This window comes from Mus pahari, chromosome 19, assembly GCF_900095145.1.
Source record: "Mus pahari chromosome 19, PAHARI_EIJ_v1.1, whole genome shotgun sequence".
Taxonomy (NCBI): domain Eukaryota; kingdom Metazoa; phylum Chordata; class Mammalia; order Rodentia; family Muridae; genus Mus; species Mus pahari.
Genome location: NC_034608.1, coordinates 51,214,373 through 51,235,930, shown reverse-complemented (window position 1 = coordinate 51,235,930; position 21,558 = coordinate 51,214,373). Strand labels below are relative to the sequence as shown.

The following is a 21,558-nucleotide window of genomic DNA, read 5'->3' as shown; positions in this document are numbered from 1 at the left end:
GTAAAAGGCTGGACCTTTAATCTCACCACCGGGGAAGCAGAGGCAGGAGGATCTCTGCGAGTTCGAGGCCAGCCTGGGCTGCATAGTGAGGCTCTTGTCTCAAAACAACAAAAACACCAACACAAATAGCCCCGCGGGAAACCTCAGCAGCTGGACAGACCAAGGACAGGACAGACTGTTTGATCTTACAGACACCTGCAGGAACTAGAGCAATCCAGCAAGGACAACCGCGAAGAGATGGCTCAGAGGTTAAGAGCACTGACTGCACTTCCAGAGGTCATGAGTTCAATTCCCAGCAACCACATGGTGGCTCACAACCATCTGTAATGGGATCTGATGCCCTCCTCTGGTGTGTCTGAAGAGAGCAACAATACACTCACATACATAAAATATGTAAATAAACCTTTTAAAAAATAAGAAAAGAATTTTTTTAAAAAAAGTATGAATGGGAATTCCAAGATCTACTGGAGAATCTAAAATAAACGCTACGGGCTACAGACATACAAGGTGAAGAATCTTCTCCTAAAGGCATAGAAAATGGTTTCAAAAGAATTGGGACAGGAAATGCCCCCACGGTTTTAGGGAGATAGAGGAAGCAGATACAGGAAGCACTAGACAGGAAGACTAGAAAAGAACTCCCCTGTTATACTGTATTTAAAATACTAACATGGAGGACCAAAAAAACAAAACAAAACAAACAAACAAAAGTATACTGAAAGTGGCAAGAGAGAAGCACCACATCACCCGGACAGGCGGGTCCCTCGGATCCCTGGAATGAAGGTAGGCTGTTCAACTGAAACCATAAAAGTCAAAAGAGCTCACAATGATGTATTTCAAAGTCTGAAAGCTAACAACTGCCAGCCCAGGGTACTGCACCCCCTAAATCTGTTCTAGCTAAAGGAAAAATAAACACTTTCTACCACAAAAACAGACTCAAAGAATGCATGACCACTAAGTCAGGTCTACAGAAGACCTGAAGGAATCTTTCAGATTGAAGAGAGAAACAAGTCCCCCACGAGAGATCATAAAAAAGAATAAACCACACTAGAAAAACTATTAAAACAAGACAGAGGAAAGAAACACCGCTATAAAAATCAGGAAAATGTCAGGAGCCATAACTCTGAATAACCAAGGGTGACCTTGAACTTGTGATCCTTCCTGGGCTGGGTTTATGGATGGGCTCTGCCTTAGCCAGTTTCGTGTCTGTATTAGTCAGTGTTCTCTAGAGTCACAGAACTTACAGATAGTCTCTATATAGTAAAGGAATTTATTGATGACTTACAGTCTGCAGTTCAAATTCCAACAATGGTTCGGTAGTAGCTGTGAATGGAAGTCCAAGGATCTAGCAGTTGCTGAGTCCCACACCGCAAGAAGGCGAAAGAGCGAGAGCCAGACTCCCTTCTTCCAATGTCCTTATATGGTCCCCAGCAGAAGGTGTAGCCCAGATTAAAGGTGTGTGCCACCACACCTTTAATCCAGGATGATCTTGGACTCAGAGATCTCCCTGTCTTAATCTTCTGGATTCAATCACCACTGTGTCTCAAGATCTCCATACCAAGATCCAGATCAGAAACTTCTATCTCCCAGTCTCAAGATTAGGTTCACTGGTGAGCCTTCCAATTCTGGATTGTAGTTCATTTCAAATATAGTCAAGTTGACAACCAGGAATAGCCACTACAGTGTCCCTCTGGGGAATAAACTCAGGACTTCATGCATGCTAAGCCAGCACTGTACCAACTGAGCCAATATCCCCAACACACCCCCTTTAAGATATTTCTTGGTGTGACTAGAAATTGCTTAATTAAGAAACAGATTCTCCCGGATAACCTGAGGTGGGCCAGATTCAGTTTAAAGGTTTCAGAGCAGCACTGAAACTTCTCCCTGAAAAGAAGAAATTCCACCTATGGGCAGCAGCTTGGGCTTCCAAATGACAAGTCCCAGCTTGATCTTCGGGTTTCGAACTTGCACAGCAGATCCCTAATTAATTCCTAACTAAACCCTCGTGATTCCTATCTTCTGCTGGCTCTGCTTCTCAGAATGAATCCTAACTATGCCGCCTGGGTCGTAGCAGTAGTTGAGGAGGTGGAAAGTCAGCTTGATTTCTACAAAGTGTAATAGCGTGAGATGACAAAGCCTAAGAGCCAAGTACACACATGCACACATACATGCACGCGCGCGCGCACACACACGCACACTTGTAATGAGAAGTTTAAAAACTGGATTTGATGTTCAAAAGAGATTTTGACAGGGTTAGGGAGGAAGTGAAACGTAGAGTGAACTAAGGATAAGGATCAGGGCTGCTGGGGTTAGGGTAGACTTGGTGGAGTAAACACTGCCAAGTTGAAAAAAATGATCTCCCAGGGGAGGCAGGGTCTGCAGGCGAACTTCATCTGCAGGAGTGAAGCAAGCCAAGCCGACCCCGGAAAAGCAAACCATCCTCAGTACGCAAGCGCGAGCCTGCAAAGCAGAAGGCGGGTCTCTCAGGCCCCGCCCTTCCCGGCCGTGCCAGGCTCTCCAATCGCATGCAGAGATCATCGCTCCAGCCAGGCCGCAAAAATCGATCTCAGCTCTTCCTGAGACCCGGGCCTGACGATGGCGGAGAAGACGCAAAAGAGGTACGTGTTAACGCCTCCGCGGGGGCAGAACCCGCTTCTGGTTGCGGCGTGGGGGCACTGAGACGGTGTATAGGTGGATGGCTCCATAGTCCCATACCTGGCGTCCGCTGGGCGTGGGGGCGGGGAGGGTTTGTTCCGTGACCCCCACCCATCCCCGCACGCCTGCGCAGACTGCGTGGGGGACTCGGGGAGGCTGCGGGGGTTGTGCGGGCGAGATGCTGCCCAGCGTTGGCTGCACCGTCGGCCCTGCCTCTGGTCAGGAAGAGGGAGGCCTGGAAGAAGTCACTGAGCTGTCATCCTTCTTCTGTCCAGTGCCTGAGAGCCCAGGGCCAGCAACTATGGCTTTTTCTGTTACAGTCTTCACCAATGGGAGCCGTTGGTGGGAAGAGACCGCATGGATAACAGAAAAACATAGGGATTCATTTGCCGCTCCCTCCTTTGTCCTGGGATTAATGTCTTGAGATATACATATACATATACAGCTGTATGAATATACATGCATCTGTGTTCAGGTGTGTGCATGTGAATGCTGATGTCTCTAAAGCCAGAAGAGGGCGTGGGTCGCCCTGGAACTGGAGAAGCAAGCATTCAGTTATCACAAGACAAAGATCTAGAGAGACGGGGTGTTTCTGGGCAACTTTCCAGAATCGAGAATACTGGTGTCAGAACAGTGACGCCCCAGGAATAAACTTTGCTCTGAGAACTTTCTGGTATGCATTACCATCTGATCGTCTGTAGAAATCCTAGGGTTAGTGTCCTGATGAGTTCTTACTGTCAGTTTGAAACAACTTAGAGTTATCTGGGAAGAGGGAACCTCAACTGAAGGATCGTCCATGTCTGGGAGAGTGTCTTGTTCAGTGATTGATATGGGAGGGCCCAACCCATTGTGGGCTGAACCATCTCCAGTCGGGTAGACCTGGACCTTTTAAGAAAGCTACTTAGCAAGTGGGCTAGTAAGCAGTCATAGTTTCTGCCCTCCCCTCCCCACGCTGCATTTGGTCATGGTCTTTATCACAGCGACAGAAAGCAAGACCGTACAGTTAGAATACTGTTAAGAAATAAAATCCAGGGCTGGAGAGATGGCTCAGTGGTTAAGAGCACTGACTGCTCTTCCAGAGGTCCTGAGTTCAATTCCCAGCAACCACATGATGGCTCACAACCATCTGTAATGGGATCTGACACCCTCTTTTGGTGTGTCTGAAGACAGCAACAGTGTACTCATATACATAAAATAAATCTTTAAAAAAAGAAAAGAAAGAAAAATCCAAAACTGTTTTCTTAAGCATTTTAAAGTATATATGATTTTGGCCTAACAGGCTGCATGTCACTTAAGAAGCTCATAATATATTAAACCCTCTTTCCACTGACTTGATATTTTTCCATGAATTTCTTAAACCCTTTTCCTTAACTACAGAGTCAGCATAGCTATATTAAAAACTTTTTTTATATTATTTTTTGGTGGTTTGAATGACACAGTCTCCTATAGGCTCATGAACTTAGACCCAAGTTGATGGTGCTGTTTAGAAAGGTTTAGGAGGTATATGTCACCTCCTTGTAGGAGAAAGTGTGTCACTGGAAGGCTTTGAGAGTTCAAGGTCTCTCTAAAGAGGTATATGTCACCTCCTTGTAGGAGAAAGTGTGTCACTGGAAGGCTTTGAGAGTTCAAAGGCTCTCTAACATTTCCATTTGCTTGCATGTGTGTGTGTTCACGCGCATGCGTATGCATGCACACTTGCACTTGTGAGTGTGTGTGTGTGTGTGTGTGTGTGTGTGTGCTTGCTTGCTTGCACATGCATGCGTGTTTCAAGCTGTGGTGTTTCAGCTTCCTGGTTTGCTGCCACCTGCTGCCTGGCTCCTCACAGTGATGGACTCTCATCCTTCTGGAATCTTAAGCCACGATAAATTCTTGCCTTCCACAAATTACTCTGGTTACGGTGTTTCATTTCCACAACAGAAAAGTAATCCATTCACATTGATTGATTGAGATTGATTGATTGATTGATTGCATGTGTTTGTATGTGGACACTTATGGAAACTGATTCTCTCCTTCCACCGTGTGAGACCCAGGGATTGAACTCAGGTGGGCAGACTTGGCAGCAAGCGCCTCCCTTAGTCAGCCCCTTCCCCCACTGAGCCACCTTGCTGGCCCCAGCATACCTTCTGTAACACTATATTTACATTTCATTTCATTTCCATGGATTCCAAGGCTCTAACTTGGGTCACCAGGCTTACACAGCAGGGCTCTATCCATGGAGCCCTCTCACCCACCGTCCATACTTTCAGTGTTACTCAGGATAAGTTTCCTCTGTCTTCCTACAGCGTCAAGATTGCTCCCGGAGCAGTGGTGTGTGTGGAAAGCGAGATCAGAGGAGATGTAACCATAGGTAAGAAAATGATCGATGTTTCTCAGGGTCTCATGCTGGGCGACCGGCCTTAGCACTTCTCTTTTAAGTCCAGTTGTCTGTGTCTGTTCCACTGAGGCTTACAATTTTTATTGGTTTTGTTGTTATTTGTTTCGTTTTGAGTTTTTCCGGGACAGGGTTTCTCTGTGTAGCCCTGGCTGTCCTGGAACTCTGTAGACCAGGCTGGCCTCGAACTCAGAAATCCGCCTGCCTCTGCCTCCCAAGTGCTGGGATTAAAGGCATGCGCCACCACTGCCCAACATTTGTTTGGGTTTTTTTGAGACAGGGTTTCACTGTGTAGCCCCTGGCTGTCCTGGAACTTACTCTGTAGACCAGGCTGGCTTTGAACTAAAGATTTACCTGCTTCTGTTTCTGCCTCCTGGGACTAAAGGCTTGAGCCACTACCACCCAACTTGAGTTAGCTTGTTTTAAAGAGCTTTCCTGAACATTCCACACAACCATTCACCCATGTGTCTCATAACAAGGTCACTGATGCTGGAACTCACTGATCCCCTATGATGTCAGGGTTCCCTGGCAAGGAGAGGAGAGTGCTGCAGACTGGCAGTTAGTAGTTGTATCGCAGGCAGAATAGGAGTGTGAAGTGAGAGCAAGAAAGCTTGTACCCTCAGCTCTCACCGTATAGTCTGACCAGAACTTCCGTCACCCAGACCGAACCAGCCTGCACGTGGCGGGTAACTTACATTTGAGTCCCTGGTGCCTCATCTACTACCCAGTCCTGTTTGTAAGATCTGTTTCCTGAACTCTACACCCCTGCAGATTTAACTGATGGATGCTCATCCTTAGTCACAGCTGCCTGTCACCTGCACAGAGACAGCAGCACTTCTATTTCCGCACACCAACGGTTTCTTGGTTTGGTTTGGTTTGGTTTTTTGGGTCTTGAGACAGGATCTCAGTATGGAGTCCTGGCTGGCCTTGAACTCACAAAGATCCACCTGCCTCTGCTCCTGAGTGTGGGATTAAAGACGTGCATTGTGAGGCCTGACAATAGTTTCTTTAATTGGGGGGATGAGGAGAATGTCACTCTCCCTGTAATAAATCGAGGCTTCCAGCCAGTGGCCTGTCTTATGACACCACTGAAGACCATGCCACTATGGCGGAACTTCGTTTAAAACGTGACCTGTTGACCGACCATAAGCTGGCAGGATGTGGAAGATGATTGGTTCTTTTCTGTGCTCTTAACTTTTGTCTTCACTGCAAACTTTGCATGAGGAGAAATCACAAGCCGTGATTTCTCGTGCACGTCACAGTGTCCTCCATTTCTCGCCACCTGAAGAGTGTGTGTGGCTCTCATCACCACTCAGGAGGAACACAAGCTCCCAGCTGTTCTGTAAGTAGAAGAAAAGTCAGACTAAAGTCATATGCGCCCTTAACTAGGGACGCTTGCTTCCCTTGGGTTTCTTCCTCGTTCTCATTTTAAGTAGCTTATGATATGTGCTATAGAGTGCATACGGAGATAGGATAGATACACCCACAGCATTAGTACACAGATGAAAGAGCCTTACAGAAGCTTGTGGAAACTGTCAGAACACAAAAAGGGAAAGGATGGGTGTGATGGGCTCAACACAGTTTTAAGAAGGGATTCGGTCCATGGCAACTGGAAAGGCCTGAGGGTGAGAAATCCCCTCAGTGTGGTAACACTGCCTTATTCCCACTCAGGAGACAAAGTGGGCAGGACTAGGAACAGCAAGGCTTGGCCTCTTACAGATTTCCCCAGCCTTCAAGACAGTGCTGCCAGTGAGCCTACACAGGACTTTCCACACTCAGCCCACAGTGGCCCCTGCCTAGGGCTCTGCTCTAGCACCCCACCCCTCTTGTTCCTCTGGCTTTCTTGTCTTCCTCCCCTCCCTACAGGCTGGCATTATATAAGCAAAGACAGTGTTTAGTTTATTATTTTAATAATTTCATTTTTTTACGTGTATGGGTGTTTTGCCTGCATGTATGTGTATATGTGTTTCATATGTGCACAGTGCTAGCTGAGGGCAGAGGAGGGCTCTCAGCTTCTCTATAACTGGAGTTATGGATAGCTGTGAGCAGCCTTGTGGGTGCTGTGAATTGAACCTGTGGAAGAACAGCCAGTGTTCTTAATCACTGAGCCATCTCTCCAGCCCCCAAATGCACTTTTATTCTGGCATTTGACCACTAGCTGACAATATACAGCTAGAATATTAAATCTGTAATGGTATGCCATTAAAGTTTTTTTTTTTTTGTGATAGATTATAGCATACAGTCTCACTATATAATTCCTAGCTCCTACGTGCTAGGATTAAAGGCATGTGCTACCATGCCCAGCCTTATGAAGTGGTTAAAAAATTGTTTTATTAATCCTTTGAGAATTTCATAGAACGTGTTTTGGTCATGTTCACACCTACTCCCTCAGAAGTGATAGAGAAAATCTTTAGGGGAAAAAAAGCTGGAATGATTTGCTGTTTATTGACAGAGTGACTTGCTTTATGCATAGTGTGTGTGTGTGTGTGTGTGTGTATTTCCTATATACATATAGTGATGCTCGGCATCAGACATGCACTAAGCATGCAGTGAACATGCTTACATTTATCTTAGATATAGTTTCATTTTAAAAGCAAGGAAAGGGACTGGAGAGATGGCTCAGTGGTTAAGAGCACTGACTGTTCTTCCAGAGGTCCTGGGTTCAATTCCCAGCAACCACATGATGGCTCACAACCATCTGTAATGGGATCTGATGCCCTCTTCTGGCGTGACTGAAGACAGCAACAGTGTACTCATATAAATAAAAATAAATAACTCTTTAAAAATAAACAAGCAAGGAAAAGATGCAGGAGAGAGATGTAGTTATGCAGTGTTTGTCTCCCCGTTTTTTTTTAAAGATTTTTTTTTAAGATTTATTTATTATATGTAAGTATACTGTAGCTGTCTTCAGACACTCCAGAAGAGGGGTCAGATCTTGTTAAGGATGGTTGCGAGCCACCATGTGGTTGCTGGGATTTGAACTCTGCACCTTTGGAAGAGCAGTCGGGTGCTCTTACCTGCTGAGCCATCTCACCAGCCCTGTCTCCCCATTTTTATCTCTCCTAACCCCAAACTTTATGTTTCTTTAATTGTGTATATAAAGAAGTGGTTTTTCCCGACTTTGGGCTTAGATAATTATTTCTGTCACTGTTGCATTTAGCATAAAATATCTTTACTTTTTGGCAAGTATTCAATTTTCTGAAATAACACCTCGGATTTAACCCTTCCTCCTTTATAAACACTACTATAAAGTTTAATCAGAGCCGAGTTACCTGGTTCCAGCTCTCTGACCAGGTCTTGCTTTTTTATCTCAAGCTTTTCTTTGGTTTTGCTCAGGTTCCTGGAGTAATTGGTGTAAATCATTCCTGTTGTCTATGCAGTTGGCAGTTGGCACTTGATAAACTACTCCCCGGAGAGTTGGGGAGCAGTAAACAGACGTGTACGGGGTGCCCCACAGACGTGTGTGGGAGGTGCTCCACAGAAGTGTGTGGGTGCTCCACACAAGTGTTTGAGTGCTCAACAGAAGTGTGTGGGTGCTCCACAGAAGTGTGTGAGGTGTTCCACAGGAGTGTGTGAGTGCTCCACAGAAGTATGTGGGTACTCCACAAAAGGGTGTGAGTGCTTCACAGAAGGGTGTGAGTGCTCCACAGGAGCATGTGAGTGATCCACAGAAGTGTGTGAGTACTCCACAGAAGTATGTGGGTGCTCCACAGAAGTGTTGAGTGATCCACAGAAGTGTGTGAGTGCTCCACAGAAGTGTGTGGGTGCTCCACAGAAGTGTTGAGTGCTCCACAGAAGTGTGTGTGAGTGCTCCACAGAAGTGTGTGTGAGGTGCTCCACAGAAGTATGTGGGTGCTCCACAGAAGTGTTGAGTGCTCCACAGAAGTGTGTGTGAGTGCTCCACAGAAGTGTGTGTGAGTGCTCCACAGAAGTGTGGGTGCTCCACAGAAGTGTGTGTGGGTGCTCCATTTGAGGATTGCCCATCTTTTTACACTTTTATTACTTTGAAGAGAGCAGGGTTTTCTTTTGCTGTGTTTCAAGTTATTGGAACCTTACATTGGATCTGTGGTTTTCTAGAAATTGAGTTATTTGTTCTAACAGTGAAGCTGACTAGAAGTGTGAAGCCAGGTGTGTGTCTGTCAGGGCTGCCTACACCCTACTGTCTCAGAATGGGGGCGTGTGGGTGGGGCTGTGACAGACAGGGGCTGTTGCAGGGGGTAGATCATGGAAGTCCAGCCCTTGCCAGGAGGGCTCCAGCCCTGGGGAGGGAGGCACACCCCCACTGGAAGGTGCTCAGACTGAGTCCTGCTCATTTACGTAGGATCAAACTTGTTTTCCATTAGACTGTTACAAAGTACTTTCTGTAAATCTTCCCTTTGAGAGCTGGCTGGCATGTGACGGGAGGAAGGCCCCAAGGGAGACGCTCGTGGCACGAGAGGAGCAGCCAGGGCACAGTGGGCCACTCCCACCTGACCGCTCTTCTCCCCTGCAAAGCTAACCCAGCCCCAGAGCCTCTGCTGGGGTCTTTTTGGTATGCAGAGCAAGGCAGTAGTCAAGGGAGTGGTGCAATTGTTAAAAGAAAGAGCGTGGGTTTATTTGTTGACATAGGAAAATGTATGTATGCAGAGCTTGCTCTCCGCAGCAAAGGTGAAGAGCGCCCTTTACCAAATGAGGGAAAAGGAGACATGATGCAGGAATGTCCTCCTGCGATGCTCTGGAAGCCCAGCCAGCCGTTTAGAAAAATAATTCATACGCCAGTTAAGGCAGCTCTGAGTCCAGACACATTTGTCCAAACAAGGAGATAAGGCCTCAGAGAGGCTTCCAGCACACTCAGTAAGAAAGTATACAAACCGCCCTGTCGGGAGCAACGCCAAGAAGGCCCGTCCACGCGGAGTCAAGTGGGAAAGGGGACTCGGCATGGGGACTTGTTTTAAAGAGCATTTTAACTTGAAGACCCCTACGCATGGCTCTAAATCAGACTCGTTCTAGATAAAAGTGTTTGTGGCACCCAGGAGGAGACTGGTAGGTGGCATGCCGCCCGCCGCGAAGGCTGCCGGGTCGGCCAGGCCCTCTGTCCCAGGCCTGCAGTGAAACTGCAGACAGCTGTGCCTTCTTCCTGCTCTCCACGCCACACTCTTAGCTGTCACATGTGCTCCGTGCTAGCCTCACTCGAGGGGCTGTGCAGCTTCTTGCGTGCCCCCCCCCCACTTGCTTTCATCTCTCAACTCAAAGCAGATTGGCTTCCCTCTCTTTTCAGTCCCTATGTGCCACAACCCACAGTTGGAACAGGGTGCCAGCAGGTGGCAGTAGTGTCAAAACCAAAGGCCTCACCCAAGCTGCCCCGTGTGCTAGTTCTTCTACCAGTTACCTATTACCCAGTTCTTCTACCTAGTTCTTCTCCAGTTACCTATTAGTAACTCATGATTAACAAATAATGACAGCAGGAAAAGATCTGCTTAAACTGTTCAGATGCCGGGGAACAGAGAGTCAGAGGCAATGCACCTCTGAATTTGAGGCCAGCCTGGTCTACATACAGTATTTCGGGGCAGCCAGGGCTACATAGAGAGACCCTGACTCAAAAAAAATACTCATTCTGATTTGATTTTGTTATGTAATAACTTTGTTTCATTTTGCTTGTTTTGTTTTTAGTTGTTTTTTTTTCTTCTTGAGACAGAGTCTCATGTAGCCCAGGCTAGCCTCCAACTGGTTGTGAAATCCAGGATGGCCTTGAACTTCAGATCATCTTGCCCCTACTTAAGTGTTGGGCTTGCAGGTGGCACCACAATGCCAAGCTGTGTTTTGTACATGGGAGGGTGTGTGTGTGTTTGAATAAATAAGCCATAAACTGTTTGAATGCTTTTCTCCAGGTTTTATTTATTTTTAAGCTTCTTCCTGATTTTGTCTGTGCTGCTGTTGGCAGGTCTCCGTGGACCACAATGTTTATAGTCTGTAGTAGCTTTCCCCTGCACTTTAGACAGTCAAGCCCGTAAGGAGTGGGACTCACTGACAGGCCCCACCACTTCATGCTTGCTTTATTTCAATTTTTAGTAATGATTGTTTATTTATTTTATATCTATATGTGTAAGTGTGTGCATGTATCTATACTATACATGTGTGTCTGTGTCTGTCTGTGTGTCTGTGTATGTGTGTCTGTGTGTCTGTGTGTACGTCTGTGTGTCTCTGTGTGTCTGTGTGTTGCTAGGAATCCCACGCAGGGCCTTGTACACACCACTCACGCCCATGCTCACCAACTGAGCTGCTCCTGCTCCTGGCTCCATCCATCGACTGTTTGTTCCTCTGATGTCCTTTAACATAGAGTGTTGCATCTTGCCTTTTATAAGCAGATAGTGACTGTATACCACAGATTAACAGTTTATACCACAGAATTCTGGAAAGTGACACCTCTGCCCCCTTGATCCTCTGTCCACCTTCCTTTCTGAGTGAGTTACTTCTTGTCACTGTGTACAAATAAAAATAGCGTTGAGTAACCCAGCACTCGGGCTGGGCAGAGTCCGACAGCAGGCGATAGAGTAGGATCCTTCTTTAAGAAACAAAACAAAAACAGAAAGGAAAAAATAGCTTCAGTCCTACGATAAGAGTTGGTGAGTGTGTGGGTGGAGGAAAGTGTTTTCTCATCAGTGGGAGATAGGCGTGTGGCCACTTCCTCCAGAGCCACCCAGCTCTCAGGTGTCCTCCTTGTGCCCTTAGATTGAGTCTGAGCTGTCTCGGGTCTCCCAACCTCAGTGTGATGGCTCTGCATCTACCATTGGCTCCTCTCGCCTCCCTCCCCTTGGGTACTCGAACTGTGCATATCACACCCTGCCTGTTTGCAGTTGCTACACACACTCAGATAACAGCAGAGAGGCTGAAGGCGGACTCTGTGTTTCCTGACTTCTGGGCACCCGTGTTTTACTTAATCACACAGAAGTGCTCACTGCCTTATAAGCGGTGTGCCAGGCCCGTCTGAAAGCAAGGACAGGAATTAAGTGTTATCTCTGCCCACGTACCACACACTGTCTCCACACCCTGAGGTCACAGGCAGTCGGATGGAGGCTGAGCTGTCCACTCTGCCGTGTGTGCCCTTTCACTTCCCTCGGCTGGAGATCTGGCACTAACTGCTGCTGCAACAGCCAGAGATAGTACCTGTACGGTTAGCACGGTGCCTGGCACAGCCTTAGAAAATGTTCCTCCCCAAGCCTCCCCCACCTCCCTCACCTCCCAGCCTCCTGCCGGAAGTACAGACTGAGCTGATCGTCTCCTCTCCCCTACTCTGCTGCACAGGCCCTAGGACGGTGATCCACCCTAAAGCACGAATTATCGCAGAGGCGGGGCCAATAATCATCGGTGAAGGAAACCTGATAGAAGAGCAGGCCCTCATCATAAACGCGTGAGTAAGACTCGGCGCTGTGCTCTGAATGGCAAGGGGAAGATTTCCTAACAGTGGCTGCTGCAGGAGCCGCTCACAGCTTAGCTAGGGCGGAGTACTCGTCCAGAGCAGGAGAAGGGGGGTTGAGGCCCGGTTAGCATTAAGTAGATGAGAGATGCAGAAACCAGACCAGAAAAACACTGAGAAAGCCACACACACACACACACACACACACACACACACACACACACACACCAGCCCTGGGTCTGGTGATCTCCCAGTGGGACACTTTGGATCCATCAGCCAACCTGTAATGGTTTCTGGATACCATCCAATATCTTTTGATGTCTGTATATGAATTTAACTCTGTTTTTCCACATTCCACATGGGAAGCACCCAGAATTATATTCACAAGTATGGGATCCTTGTAGTAGTTCGTAAACTTTAAAGATAACAATGTGAGAAACTGTTAATGCATACCTTTGTGCACAGGGCTACAATACCCATGATATTTTCAAAAGCATGTATAAATTTTTCTAGATAAAATTTTGGCAAGAAATTTAAGCTTTTACCTAATTTGTAGCAACAATGTATGGAATTTGTGTGGGAAAATATTTAGCTGTGATAAAAAGGCTGATTTGTCTGACAGGACGCGTGGGAGTTCCTGACGGTGTGAATCCATCTTTCCCCAGTATTAATATTCTTTCTCTTTGGCACCTGGGTTGTGAGATCATTCGCAGCAGCCTGTGAATCAGCGGAGATCAGCTGTCAGATAAAGCTCTGCTCTAAGGGGACAGCTTTATCTTCCACATAGTTCACTAAATACCCATAGCTCCAAAGAACAGTTTCCATTTCACAGTTGCAAATGGTTATTATGCATGGAAAATTTTCAATTTAGGCCTGATTTTGATCCTTCTCTAGCAGGCTAAAAGTATATTTATTGTTTGGGGTTTTTGTTGTTGTTGCTGTTGTGTTTTACATTGTCCTAGAGAACTGTCCTCTGAACTTAATTTTTCTTTTATTGGATATTTTCTTTATTTACATTTCAAATGTGATCCCCTCTCCAGGTCTCCCCTCTAGAAACCCCCTCTTCCATCCATCCCCCCCTGCCTCTATAAGGGTGCTCCCCAACCCACCCACCCACTCCTGCCTTCCTGCCCTGGCATTCCCTACACTGGAGCATGTCCTCTGAACTTAGAGGTTAAGAAATAAGGGAAGGCTAGAGAAATGGCTCGGTAGTTAGCACCTCTTATTGTCCCTGTGTAGGCCTTGAGTTCCCACCTCTTCACTCACATGGGGCAGCTCGCGCCCACCAGTGACATCAGCTTCAGGAGGTCTGATAGATTCCCCGTCCCAGTTCTCTCTCTGAGACAGGATCTCTCTGTAGCCCTGGCTGTCCTGGAACTCACTTCGTGACCAGGCTGACCTCGAACTCAGACATCTGCCTCCCTCTGCCTTCCTAGGATTAAAGGTGTGACATCTCTTCTGAGGTTGTTTTGTTCTTATGACTTCTTACATTTCTGTAGTTCTGTTCAACTTAGGACCTAGCCTTTCCCAGCACAGAGGGGAGGTGGAAAAGTTATTCCCCTGGCTCAGGACCTAGGGGTAGCCATGCATCTAAGCTGGGGGTAGCCATGTGCATGGCTAAGCCATCTAAGCTTAGTGCAGGTAAAACTGAGACAGTTGATTCAGATTCTAAAAGGTGATGGCAGCTGCTTACCGTGTCACTGGCCTTTGGTGAGTCTCATCTCTTCTCTTTATAGCCATCCGGATAACATCATCCCAGACTCTGAAGATACAGAGCCCAAACCTATGATTATTGGCACCAACAACGTATTTGAAGTCGGCTGTCGTATCCTTTGCAGGAATCTGCCTCAGATCACCTCCACATGTGTTTGGTGCCTAGACCGCTCCCTGTATAGAAACTGACGTACCTTATCTATCCCACAGGCTTAAAATATGTATAGACTGGGCCATCACGCTCTTTAAACAGGCTCATTGTATGTTAAGAAATCTTTTCTGGGGGCTGGAGAGATGGCTCAGCAGTTAAGAGTACTCGCTGCCCTTCAGAGGACCCTGGTTCAGTTCTTAGTATCTACATGGGTGTTCACAACTGTCTGCAACTCCAGTTTGAGGGGATCTAACTCCCTCACACAAATATACATGCAGGCAAAACACCAATGGAATAAAAGCAAATCATTAAAACAATAAAAAAAGGGGGGGGGGCTGGTGAGATGGCTCAGTGGGTAAGAGCAGCCGACTGCTCTTCCGAAGGTTCGGAGTTCAAATCCCAGCAACCACATGGTGGCTCACAACCATCCGTAACAAGATCTGACTCCCTCTTCTGGAGTGTCTAAAGACAGCTACGGTGTACTTACATATAATAAATAAATAAGTCTTTAAAAAAAAGAAGAAGAAATCTTTTCTAGGAAAGAGGAGACAGGAGGAGGGAGATAATGATAAAGAAAGTACGTCCTTTCTGGGACTGGGGCTGTAGTATAGAGCACATGACTGCCATGTGTTTAATTCCTGTCACCACAGAAACCAGGAAGGCACTCTTAGTCTGGCAAGTCACTCGGTAAGGTAAATACACACACACACCACACACACACACACCACACAACCATACACACTCTACACACACACCACACCATACACACTCTACACACACACCACACCGTACACACTCTATACACACACCACACCATACACACTCTATACACACACCACACTCACACACACACACCACACACACACCACACTCACACACACACCACACACACACCACACCATACACACTCTATACACACACCACTCACACACACACCACACACACACACAAACACCACACACACACCACACCATACACACTCTACACACACACCACACTCACACACACCACACCATACACACTCTACACACACACCACACCATACACACTCTACACACACCACACTCACACACACCACACCATACCCACTCTACACACACACCACACTCACACACACCACACCATACACACTCTATACACACACCACACTCACACACACCACACACACACCATACCAAACCATACACACTCTATACACACACCATACTCGCATACCACACACACACCACACCATACACACTCTATACACACACTACACTCACACACACACCACACACACACACACCACACATACTACACACACACACCAAACCATACACACTCTATACACACACCACACTCACATACACCACACACCACACATACCTTATACCACACACCACATATACATAACACACACACACACACACCATACACCACACACCACACATACTACACACACACACCACATACCTTATACCACACATCACATATGCATAACACACACACACATACCATACATACCACACACCATACATGTTACACACTATACACCACACACCACACCATACACCACACACCATACATACCACACACACACACCACATACCTTACACCACACACCACATATGCATAACACACACACACACACACACACACACACACACACGTCTTCAGCTCTTTGTAAGTCCTTTCCTAGGACTTACAAAGCTCGCAGACAGGTTACCTTGGTTGAGGGCGTCAAACACTGAAAACCTAGTTCTACCTTTAGTTTGATGCAAAAGCTGGCAAAATGGCTCAGCACTTGCCACCAAGCCCGACTACGTGAGTTCGATGTCCCCTCCCCTCCCCCCCATGGTGGGAGGAGAGAACTGACCCCCTCAGCTGTCCTCTGATCCCAACACACACACACACACACACACACACACACTCACACATGGCACGCATGGATGCACAAATACCCACATATGCACAATAAATTAAGTAAATGTAATAAGGTATTTAAAGGCATAGGGGTCATTTATTTATGAGTGGAGATATTTGTGTTTGAGAATTAAGGCTTTGTCAGCAGAGACTCCTGGCAAGGCAGAGTGTGAAGCCCTTCCCATACCTCTGTCCCAGGACACTGAGGACATTCCATACGCATGGGAAAAAGTATTTACTTAACTGGGGCTTACAGATTCCCAAGCCATGAAAATGGGAGACAATAATGTCATTGAGTCAAAAGGTAAGCTGTGTCCAGGCAGCTCTGTGGTCAGAGTGATTGCTTCCTTTCTCATCCTCATGTCCTGGGAAACCACCTAAGTGCAAGCAAGGTGGCATGCTGGGGTTGGACCAAAGTCATTGTCAGGTTAATCCTTTGCCTGGGAAGAACCTAACCTAGTTATGTGGTTATCTGATAACGGGGCTAACTACATTAAGTGAAAAAGGACAGCTGTGTGCTGTTAAGTTGGGGCTGGATTAGAGCTCCATTGAAAGATCTGAGATGGACCTGGGCTGACTGTGTCGGCGTTGCCATAGCTGATGGCATTCTTGCAGAATGAACGAGTCCGTGGCAGCTCTGCTAGGAATTGCTTTCTTTAATTTTGGGACTGCTTTGCCCTAGCCAGAGACAGATGTCATCTGCTTATCAGAATTAGAGCCAGGCAGGGCATCATGGGAGGTCCCCAGCACCCCTGGGAACCCACTTGAAGAGCTGACCCCCTGCCCTGCCCTCGGAGAGAAAACTGCTTTGTCCTTTCTGACCCTGTCTGACAGGAGGGAATGCAGCTTTTTTAATAACAAAAGTATACTTTCTGTGAATTTGCTTACTAGTTTTTTTGATGTCATTACTGGGTGTTCGGCGACAGCCTTTTCTGTATTTCTGAGTGTCAAACGTGTACACTCGGCACTACTTGCTCATTACCTTATGATCTTTAAAGGGAGCAGAACAATAAGATGGACAGACTCCCTGCGAGCCCTATGCCACACAGCCTGTTAGCAAGGTCCCTGATAAATCCACTGCACCCACACACTGCCTGCTCAGGTCTGGGTCTGTGCACTCTCTGTGAGGCGTTTCCTCTCTGTCTCATCTTCAGGCCCATTAGCATTTTTTTATACCTAGATCCTAGTGGGGAAGCATAAACACAGTGAGGAATGTCCATGCTCCCTGATATCTTAAGTTGTAACTGTCTTGGCTGCAGCCTACGTGGGCAGGAATGTCATCCTGACCAGTGGCTGCATCATTGGGGCTTGCTGCAGCCTCAACACCTTTGAAGCCATCCCTGAGAACACGGTGATCTACGGCGCGGACTGTCTGCGGCGGGTGCAGACAGAGCGGCCACAGGTAAAACCTCTCTAACAGGAGCCCGGCTAGGACCCTAACTTCCCAAAGTTCCGTGTGACTACTATCTCAGTGGGCAGCAAACGCAAGGGCGTGACTCGGTATGATTAGCGTACATGGGCCATCCCCAAAGCGAACAAATCAGACACCTGAGAAACATTCTCCAAATTTTGGATTTATTTGCAGTTCTTTATTTACAATTCTTTAGATTAAAATCTCATATATCCATATATGTGTGTATATATGTCTCCTCTGTGCATGTGTGTGCATGCGTGTATGTGTATGATACTGACAGGCTGATAATGGAGGAGGAGGACCTGGAGTTGTTTTTCCCATGCACATTTGACCTTACACTGAAATGTTAATTCCCTGACTCACTTCCAAATATAAATCGTGAGGATGAGGCGGGGCCCTCCAAACGTCCCGTGCGTTTCTAGCGTCGTTTATGAGCGTGCCATGGCTCGATTATAAACACAGCTTAGGAGGAAGGAGGGATGCTTGGGTATTTATCAGGCTTACAAGCATCACCCCTTCCTGCTCACTCAGACGGAGGCTAATGCTAGACCAGGAGATGAAGGCTCAGGCGCTGGACTCCCATAGACATGAGGCACTCACACTGGGGTTTTAAAGCTTGCGTCTTGGCATACTCAGTATAGATTTCTTAAGCTTCCTGTTCCTCTCCCTTCAAAGAAAATATTTTTCAAGACATTTCATACTTGACCTTTCTTAACCATAGTTTTTTTAATCATAAATTAAAACCAGTTCTTTCTAGATTACTCCACTTTTCTATTCTCAAGTTTAGTGTAGTCCCTGCTGGTCTGGAATTCACAGCCAAGGATGACCTTGAACTTCTGTCTTTCTGCGTCCAACTCCCTAGGGATTTCTGATGGTACCACTCTGCCTGATTTGTGTGGTGCTGGGAAGCAAACCCAAGGTTTCCTGCATGCTGAGGCATACCCTACACCCCAGGGAGCTGCCTCCTCACCGCCAAGATTACTCTTCTTTTGTAGTTTTGGATTATTGTGAGATGGTATTCCATAGACTAAAGGGGAAATTTAGGTTTTTATATTATCCTTCTGAGTAATAACAAAAGTGATTAAAGGGGAGCAACAGGGTTGGAGAGAGACGGTGGTAATTGGTAATCGTGAAGTGAGAGGTCTCTCAGGCAGTTTAGGTGTGCAGCCTGCTCTGGGATGTCATATATCGTGACAAGATATCTTGATTAAGACAGCTTCCTCGGCCTCTGTGACAGTGTCCAGGGTGGAGTCCCTCACATGAGTTTACAGTCTGGAGAGGGACAGTGGCTACCTGTGGAGAGCAAACCCCAGCTGAGGGCATCACAGGATGTGCAGGAAGCACTCGCAATGCTTAGAAGCCAGGAGAAAAATCTAAAGGAATTTGAGAGTGTTTTTCTGGGGGTTTTATATGTAAAATCGCCTGGCTTTGTTCTCGGACTTGCTGTATTCCATTACTGACTTAAGACGGCAAACAGATAAAGAGAAGTAAATGAGTGGAGACCACGTTGAACCCCATGTGTTGCTAATCTCTCTCTCTCTCTCTCTCTCTCTCTCTCTCTCTCTCTCTCTCTGTCTTCACGGCCTTTCAGCCCCAGACACTACAGCTGGATTTCCTGATGAAGATCTTGCCCAATTACCACCACCTGAAGAAGACGATGAAAGGCAGCTCGACCCCAGTTAAGAACTGAGAAGGCAGCAGTGGTGGCAGGTGCTCTGTCTCTGCCAGCTGTCGGGGGCCTGGGTGTTAGCATCGTGCCGACCTTCCATTGGAAACTTGACTTGGAGAGAGGGAGGTCCCATTGTGACTACCGCTATCATTTATATGGACTGTATTGTCTCCCCGTCCTTGTTCTGGTAATGTACAGACTAGGTTTTTCTTGTTATACAAAATATTAGCCATGCATTTATTATGTAAAAGACTACCCATGATAACATGTCATATTATGTGTTTATATTCTAATGTAACCATATGCCATAACTAAATAAAAGTTTGGCTACTTGCACTAATCTTCCCAAATAGCTGCCTCAATTTTCATTATTAATATTTATGACTCTTCCAAGCTGAGGGTCTTCCTCTCCCCCTGTGTATTCATAGCTGTTTGATCAGAGGTAAGGGTCCTAAGAGATGCTTCAGTGGCTAAAGCATCTGCTGCTCTGCCAGAGGGGCCAGGTTTGATTCCCAGCATCCACATGATGGTTCACAACCATCTGTAACTCCAGTTTCAGGGGACCTGATACTCTCTCTGACCCATGAGGGAGGGCACCAGAGTGAATAAGTCTAATAAAACTATAAACCATGTGAGGGTTGGAAGATGGCTCATCCTTTAAAGGCTAGGTTCACAACTGAAAATGTTGGTGGGATTTCAGCAGCGGCTGAGTGTAGACCTCAATCTGTTGAATGGAATATAGATCTGTATGCTGCTTCTTTCAGTAAGTAATCGGGAAGATAAGCCTTACGTACATTCAGAAGGAATGATCTCTGGTTAAAATGGCAAGCAAGTGACCACTCGGCTCCATGTATTCCTGAGTTTCTGAGGATAATAGAACTAAGATTGGGGTCTGCAGAGACGGCTCAATGTGTAAAAGCAAAAGGCACTTGCCACCGGACCTGGTGACCTTAGTTCTGTCTCCAGAACTCACATGACAGGAGAGAACTGGATCCTGTAAGCCGTCCTCTGACCTCCACACATACTGCATGGCTCAGGTATATACACATAAAATAAGTGTACATATAAATACTAAAATATTTTGAAACTTTTATGTTCATGACTCTATTTTGGCATGGTACTAATCACTATTAGTATGTATAATGTTGCTTATTTAATTACATTGAGGGTGAAAAATTAAGGACTGCATTGTAATTTTGTTTCTCCAGTGTTAGGGCTTAAACCGAAGGCCTCATATGTGTTGAACACATAGTCTCCCACTGAGCCACACCTTCAGCCTCTCATATCTTAATAATCCAATACAATGGTACATATAATTAATAGAACACAACTTTTCAGCTTGTGAATTTAAGGACATTAATACCAAGATACTACATCAGATGAATACTAAGACAGTAAAATACTAAGATAGTGTCTTGATACTTAATTTTCTTGTGAATAGGACCTAGAAATGTCTTAATATTTCTGAAATTGGTGAGGACATATCCAGAACATGGAGCTGGAGAAATGGCTCAACAGTTAAAGAGCACCGACTACTCTTTCAGAGGTCCTGAGTTCAATTCCCAGCAACCACATGGTGGCTCACAACCATCTGTAATGGGATCTGATGCCCTCTTCTCATGTGTCTGAAGACAGTTACAGTGTAGTCATACACTAAATAAATAAATAAATCTAAAAAAAAATCCACGACTCAGACTGTAGTGGGCTGAACAAGTCATGGAAACAGGGCAATATGGCGCTGGTGCCCATAAATATATAATATATTATATATATTATATATATGTGTGTGTGTATATATTACATATAGATTTATACTTTTTATGTGTATGAGTACACTGTCGCTGTCTTCAGACACACCAGAAGAGGGTGTCAGATCCCATTACAGATGGTTGTGAGCCACCATGTGGTTGCTGGGAATTGAACTCAGGACCTCTGGAAGAGCAAGTCCGTGCTCTCAACCGCTGAGCCATCTCTCCAGCCCCCTTCCTTGCTTTTAAAATGAAATTGTTTCTAAGATAAATGTAAGCAGGGACAAGATTCAACTGACCAGCCAAGGTTAAGGCAGGTGGGAGGAGCAGAGCTGAGAGTAACGAGAAAGGCACACTTTTCCAAACAGGAGATAGTAGCCCCCAGCAATTGGACCCAGAAGGCAAGTTGAAAATGGAACAACTGTGTGTGTCTTTTATCCGTGGATTCAAGGGAAGCTGCAAGGGGGCTCGTAGTGCAGCCAGGCGGAGCAAGGAAAACTACACGCAACAGCATTCATGCATAAGGGCCTGGCTTTATTTGGGTG

The 21,558-nt window shown here is 46.3% G+C and overlaps 1 protein-coding gene across 1 annotated transcript; it reads left to right on the top strand.

The window, feature by feature from the left end:
* The first annotated feature begins 2,529 nt into the window (after positions 1-2,529).
* Positions 2,530-19,611, top strand: Dctn6 (dynactin subunit 6). Its single transcript, XM_021219425.2, has 7 exons — positions 2,530-2,615; positions 4,935-4,999; positions 12,305-12,410; positions 14,153-14,241; positions 16,439-16,486; positions 17,442-17,584; positions 19,188-19,611. The coding sequence occupies exons 1-7, from the start codon at positions 2,593-2,595 to the stop codon at positions 19,284-19,286; spliced, it is 573 nt and encodes a 190-aa protein (XP_021075084.1). The 5' UTR covers positions 2,530-2,592; the 3' UTR covers positions 19,287-19,611.
* Positions 19,612-21,558: the final 1,947 nt, after the last annotated feature.

Coding starts and splice junctions, on each gene's coding strand:
- Dctn6 (XM_021219425.2), top strand. CDS start 2,593: ATGGCGGAGAAGACGCAAAAGAG. Junction 5,000..12,304: donor CAGAGGAGATGTAACCATAG/GTAAGAAAATGA, acceptor TCTGCTGCACAG/GCCCTAGGACGGTGATCCAC. Junction 16,487..17,441: donor TAATGTCATTGAGTCAAAAG/GTAAGCTGTGTC, acceptor TCTTGGCTGCAG/CCTACGTGGGCAGGAATGTC.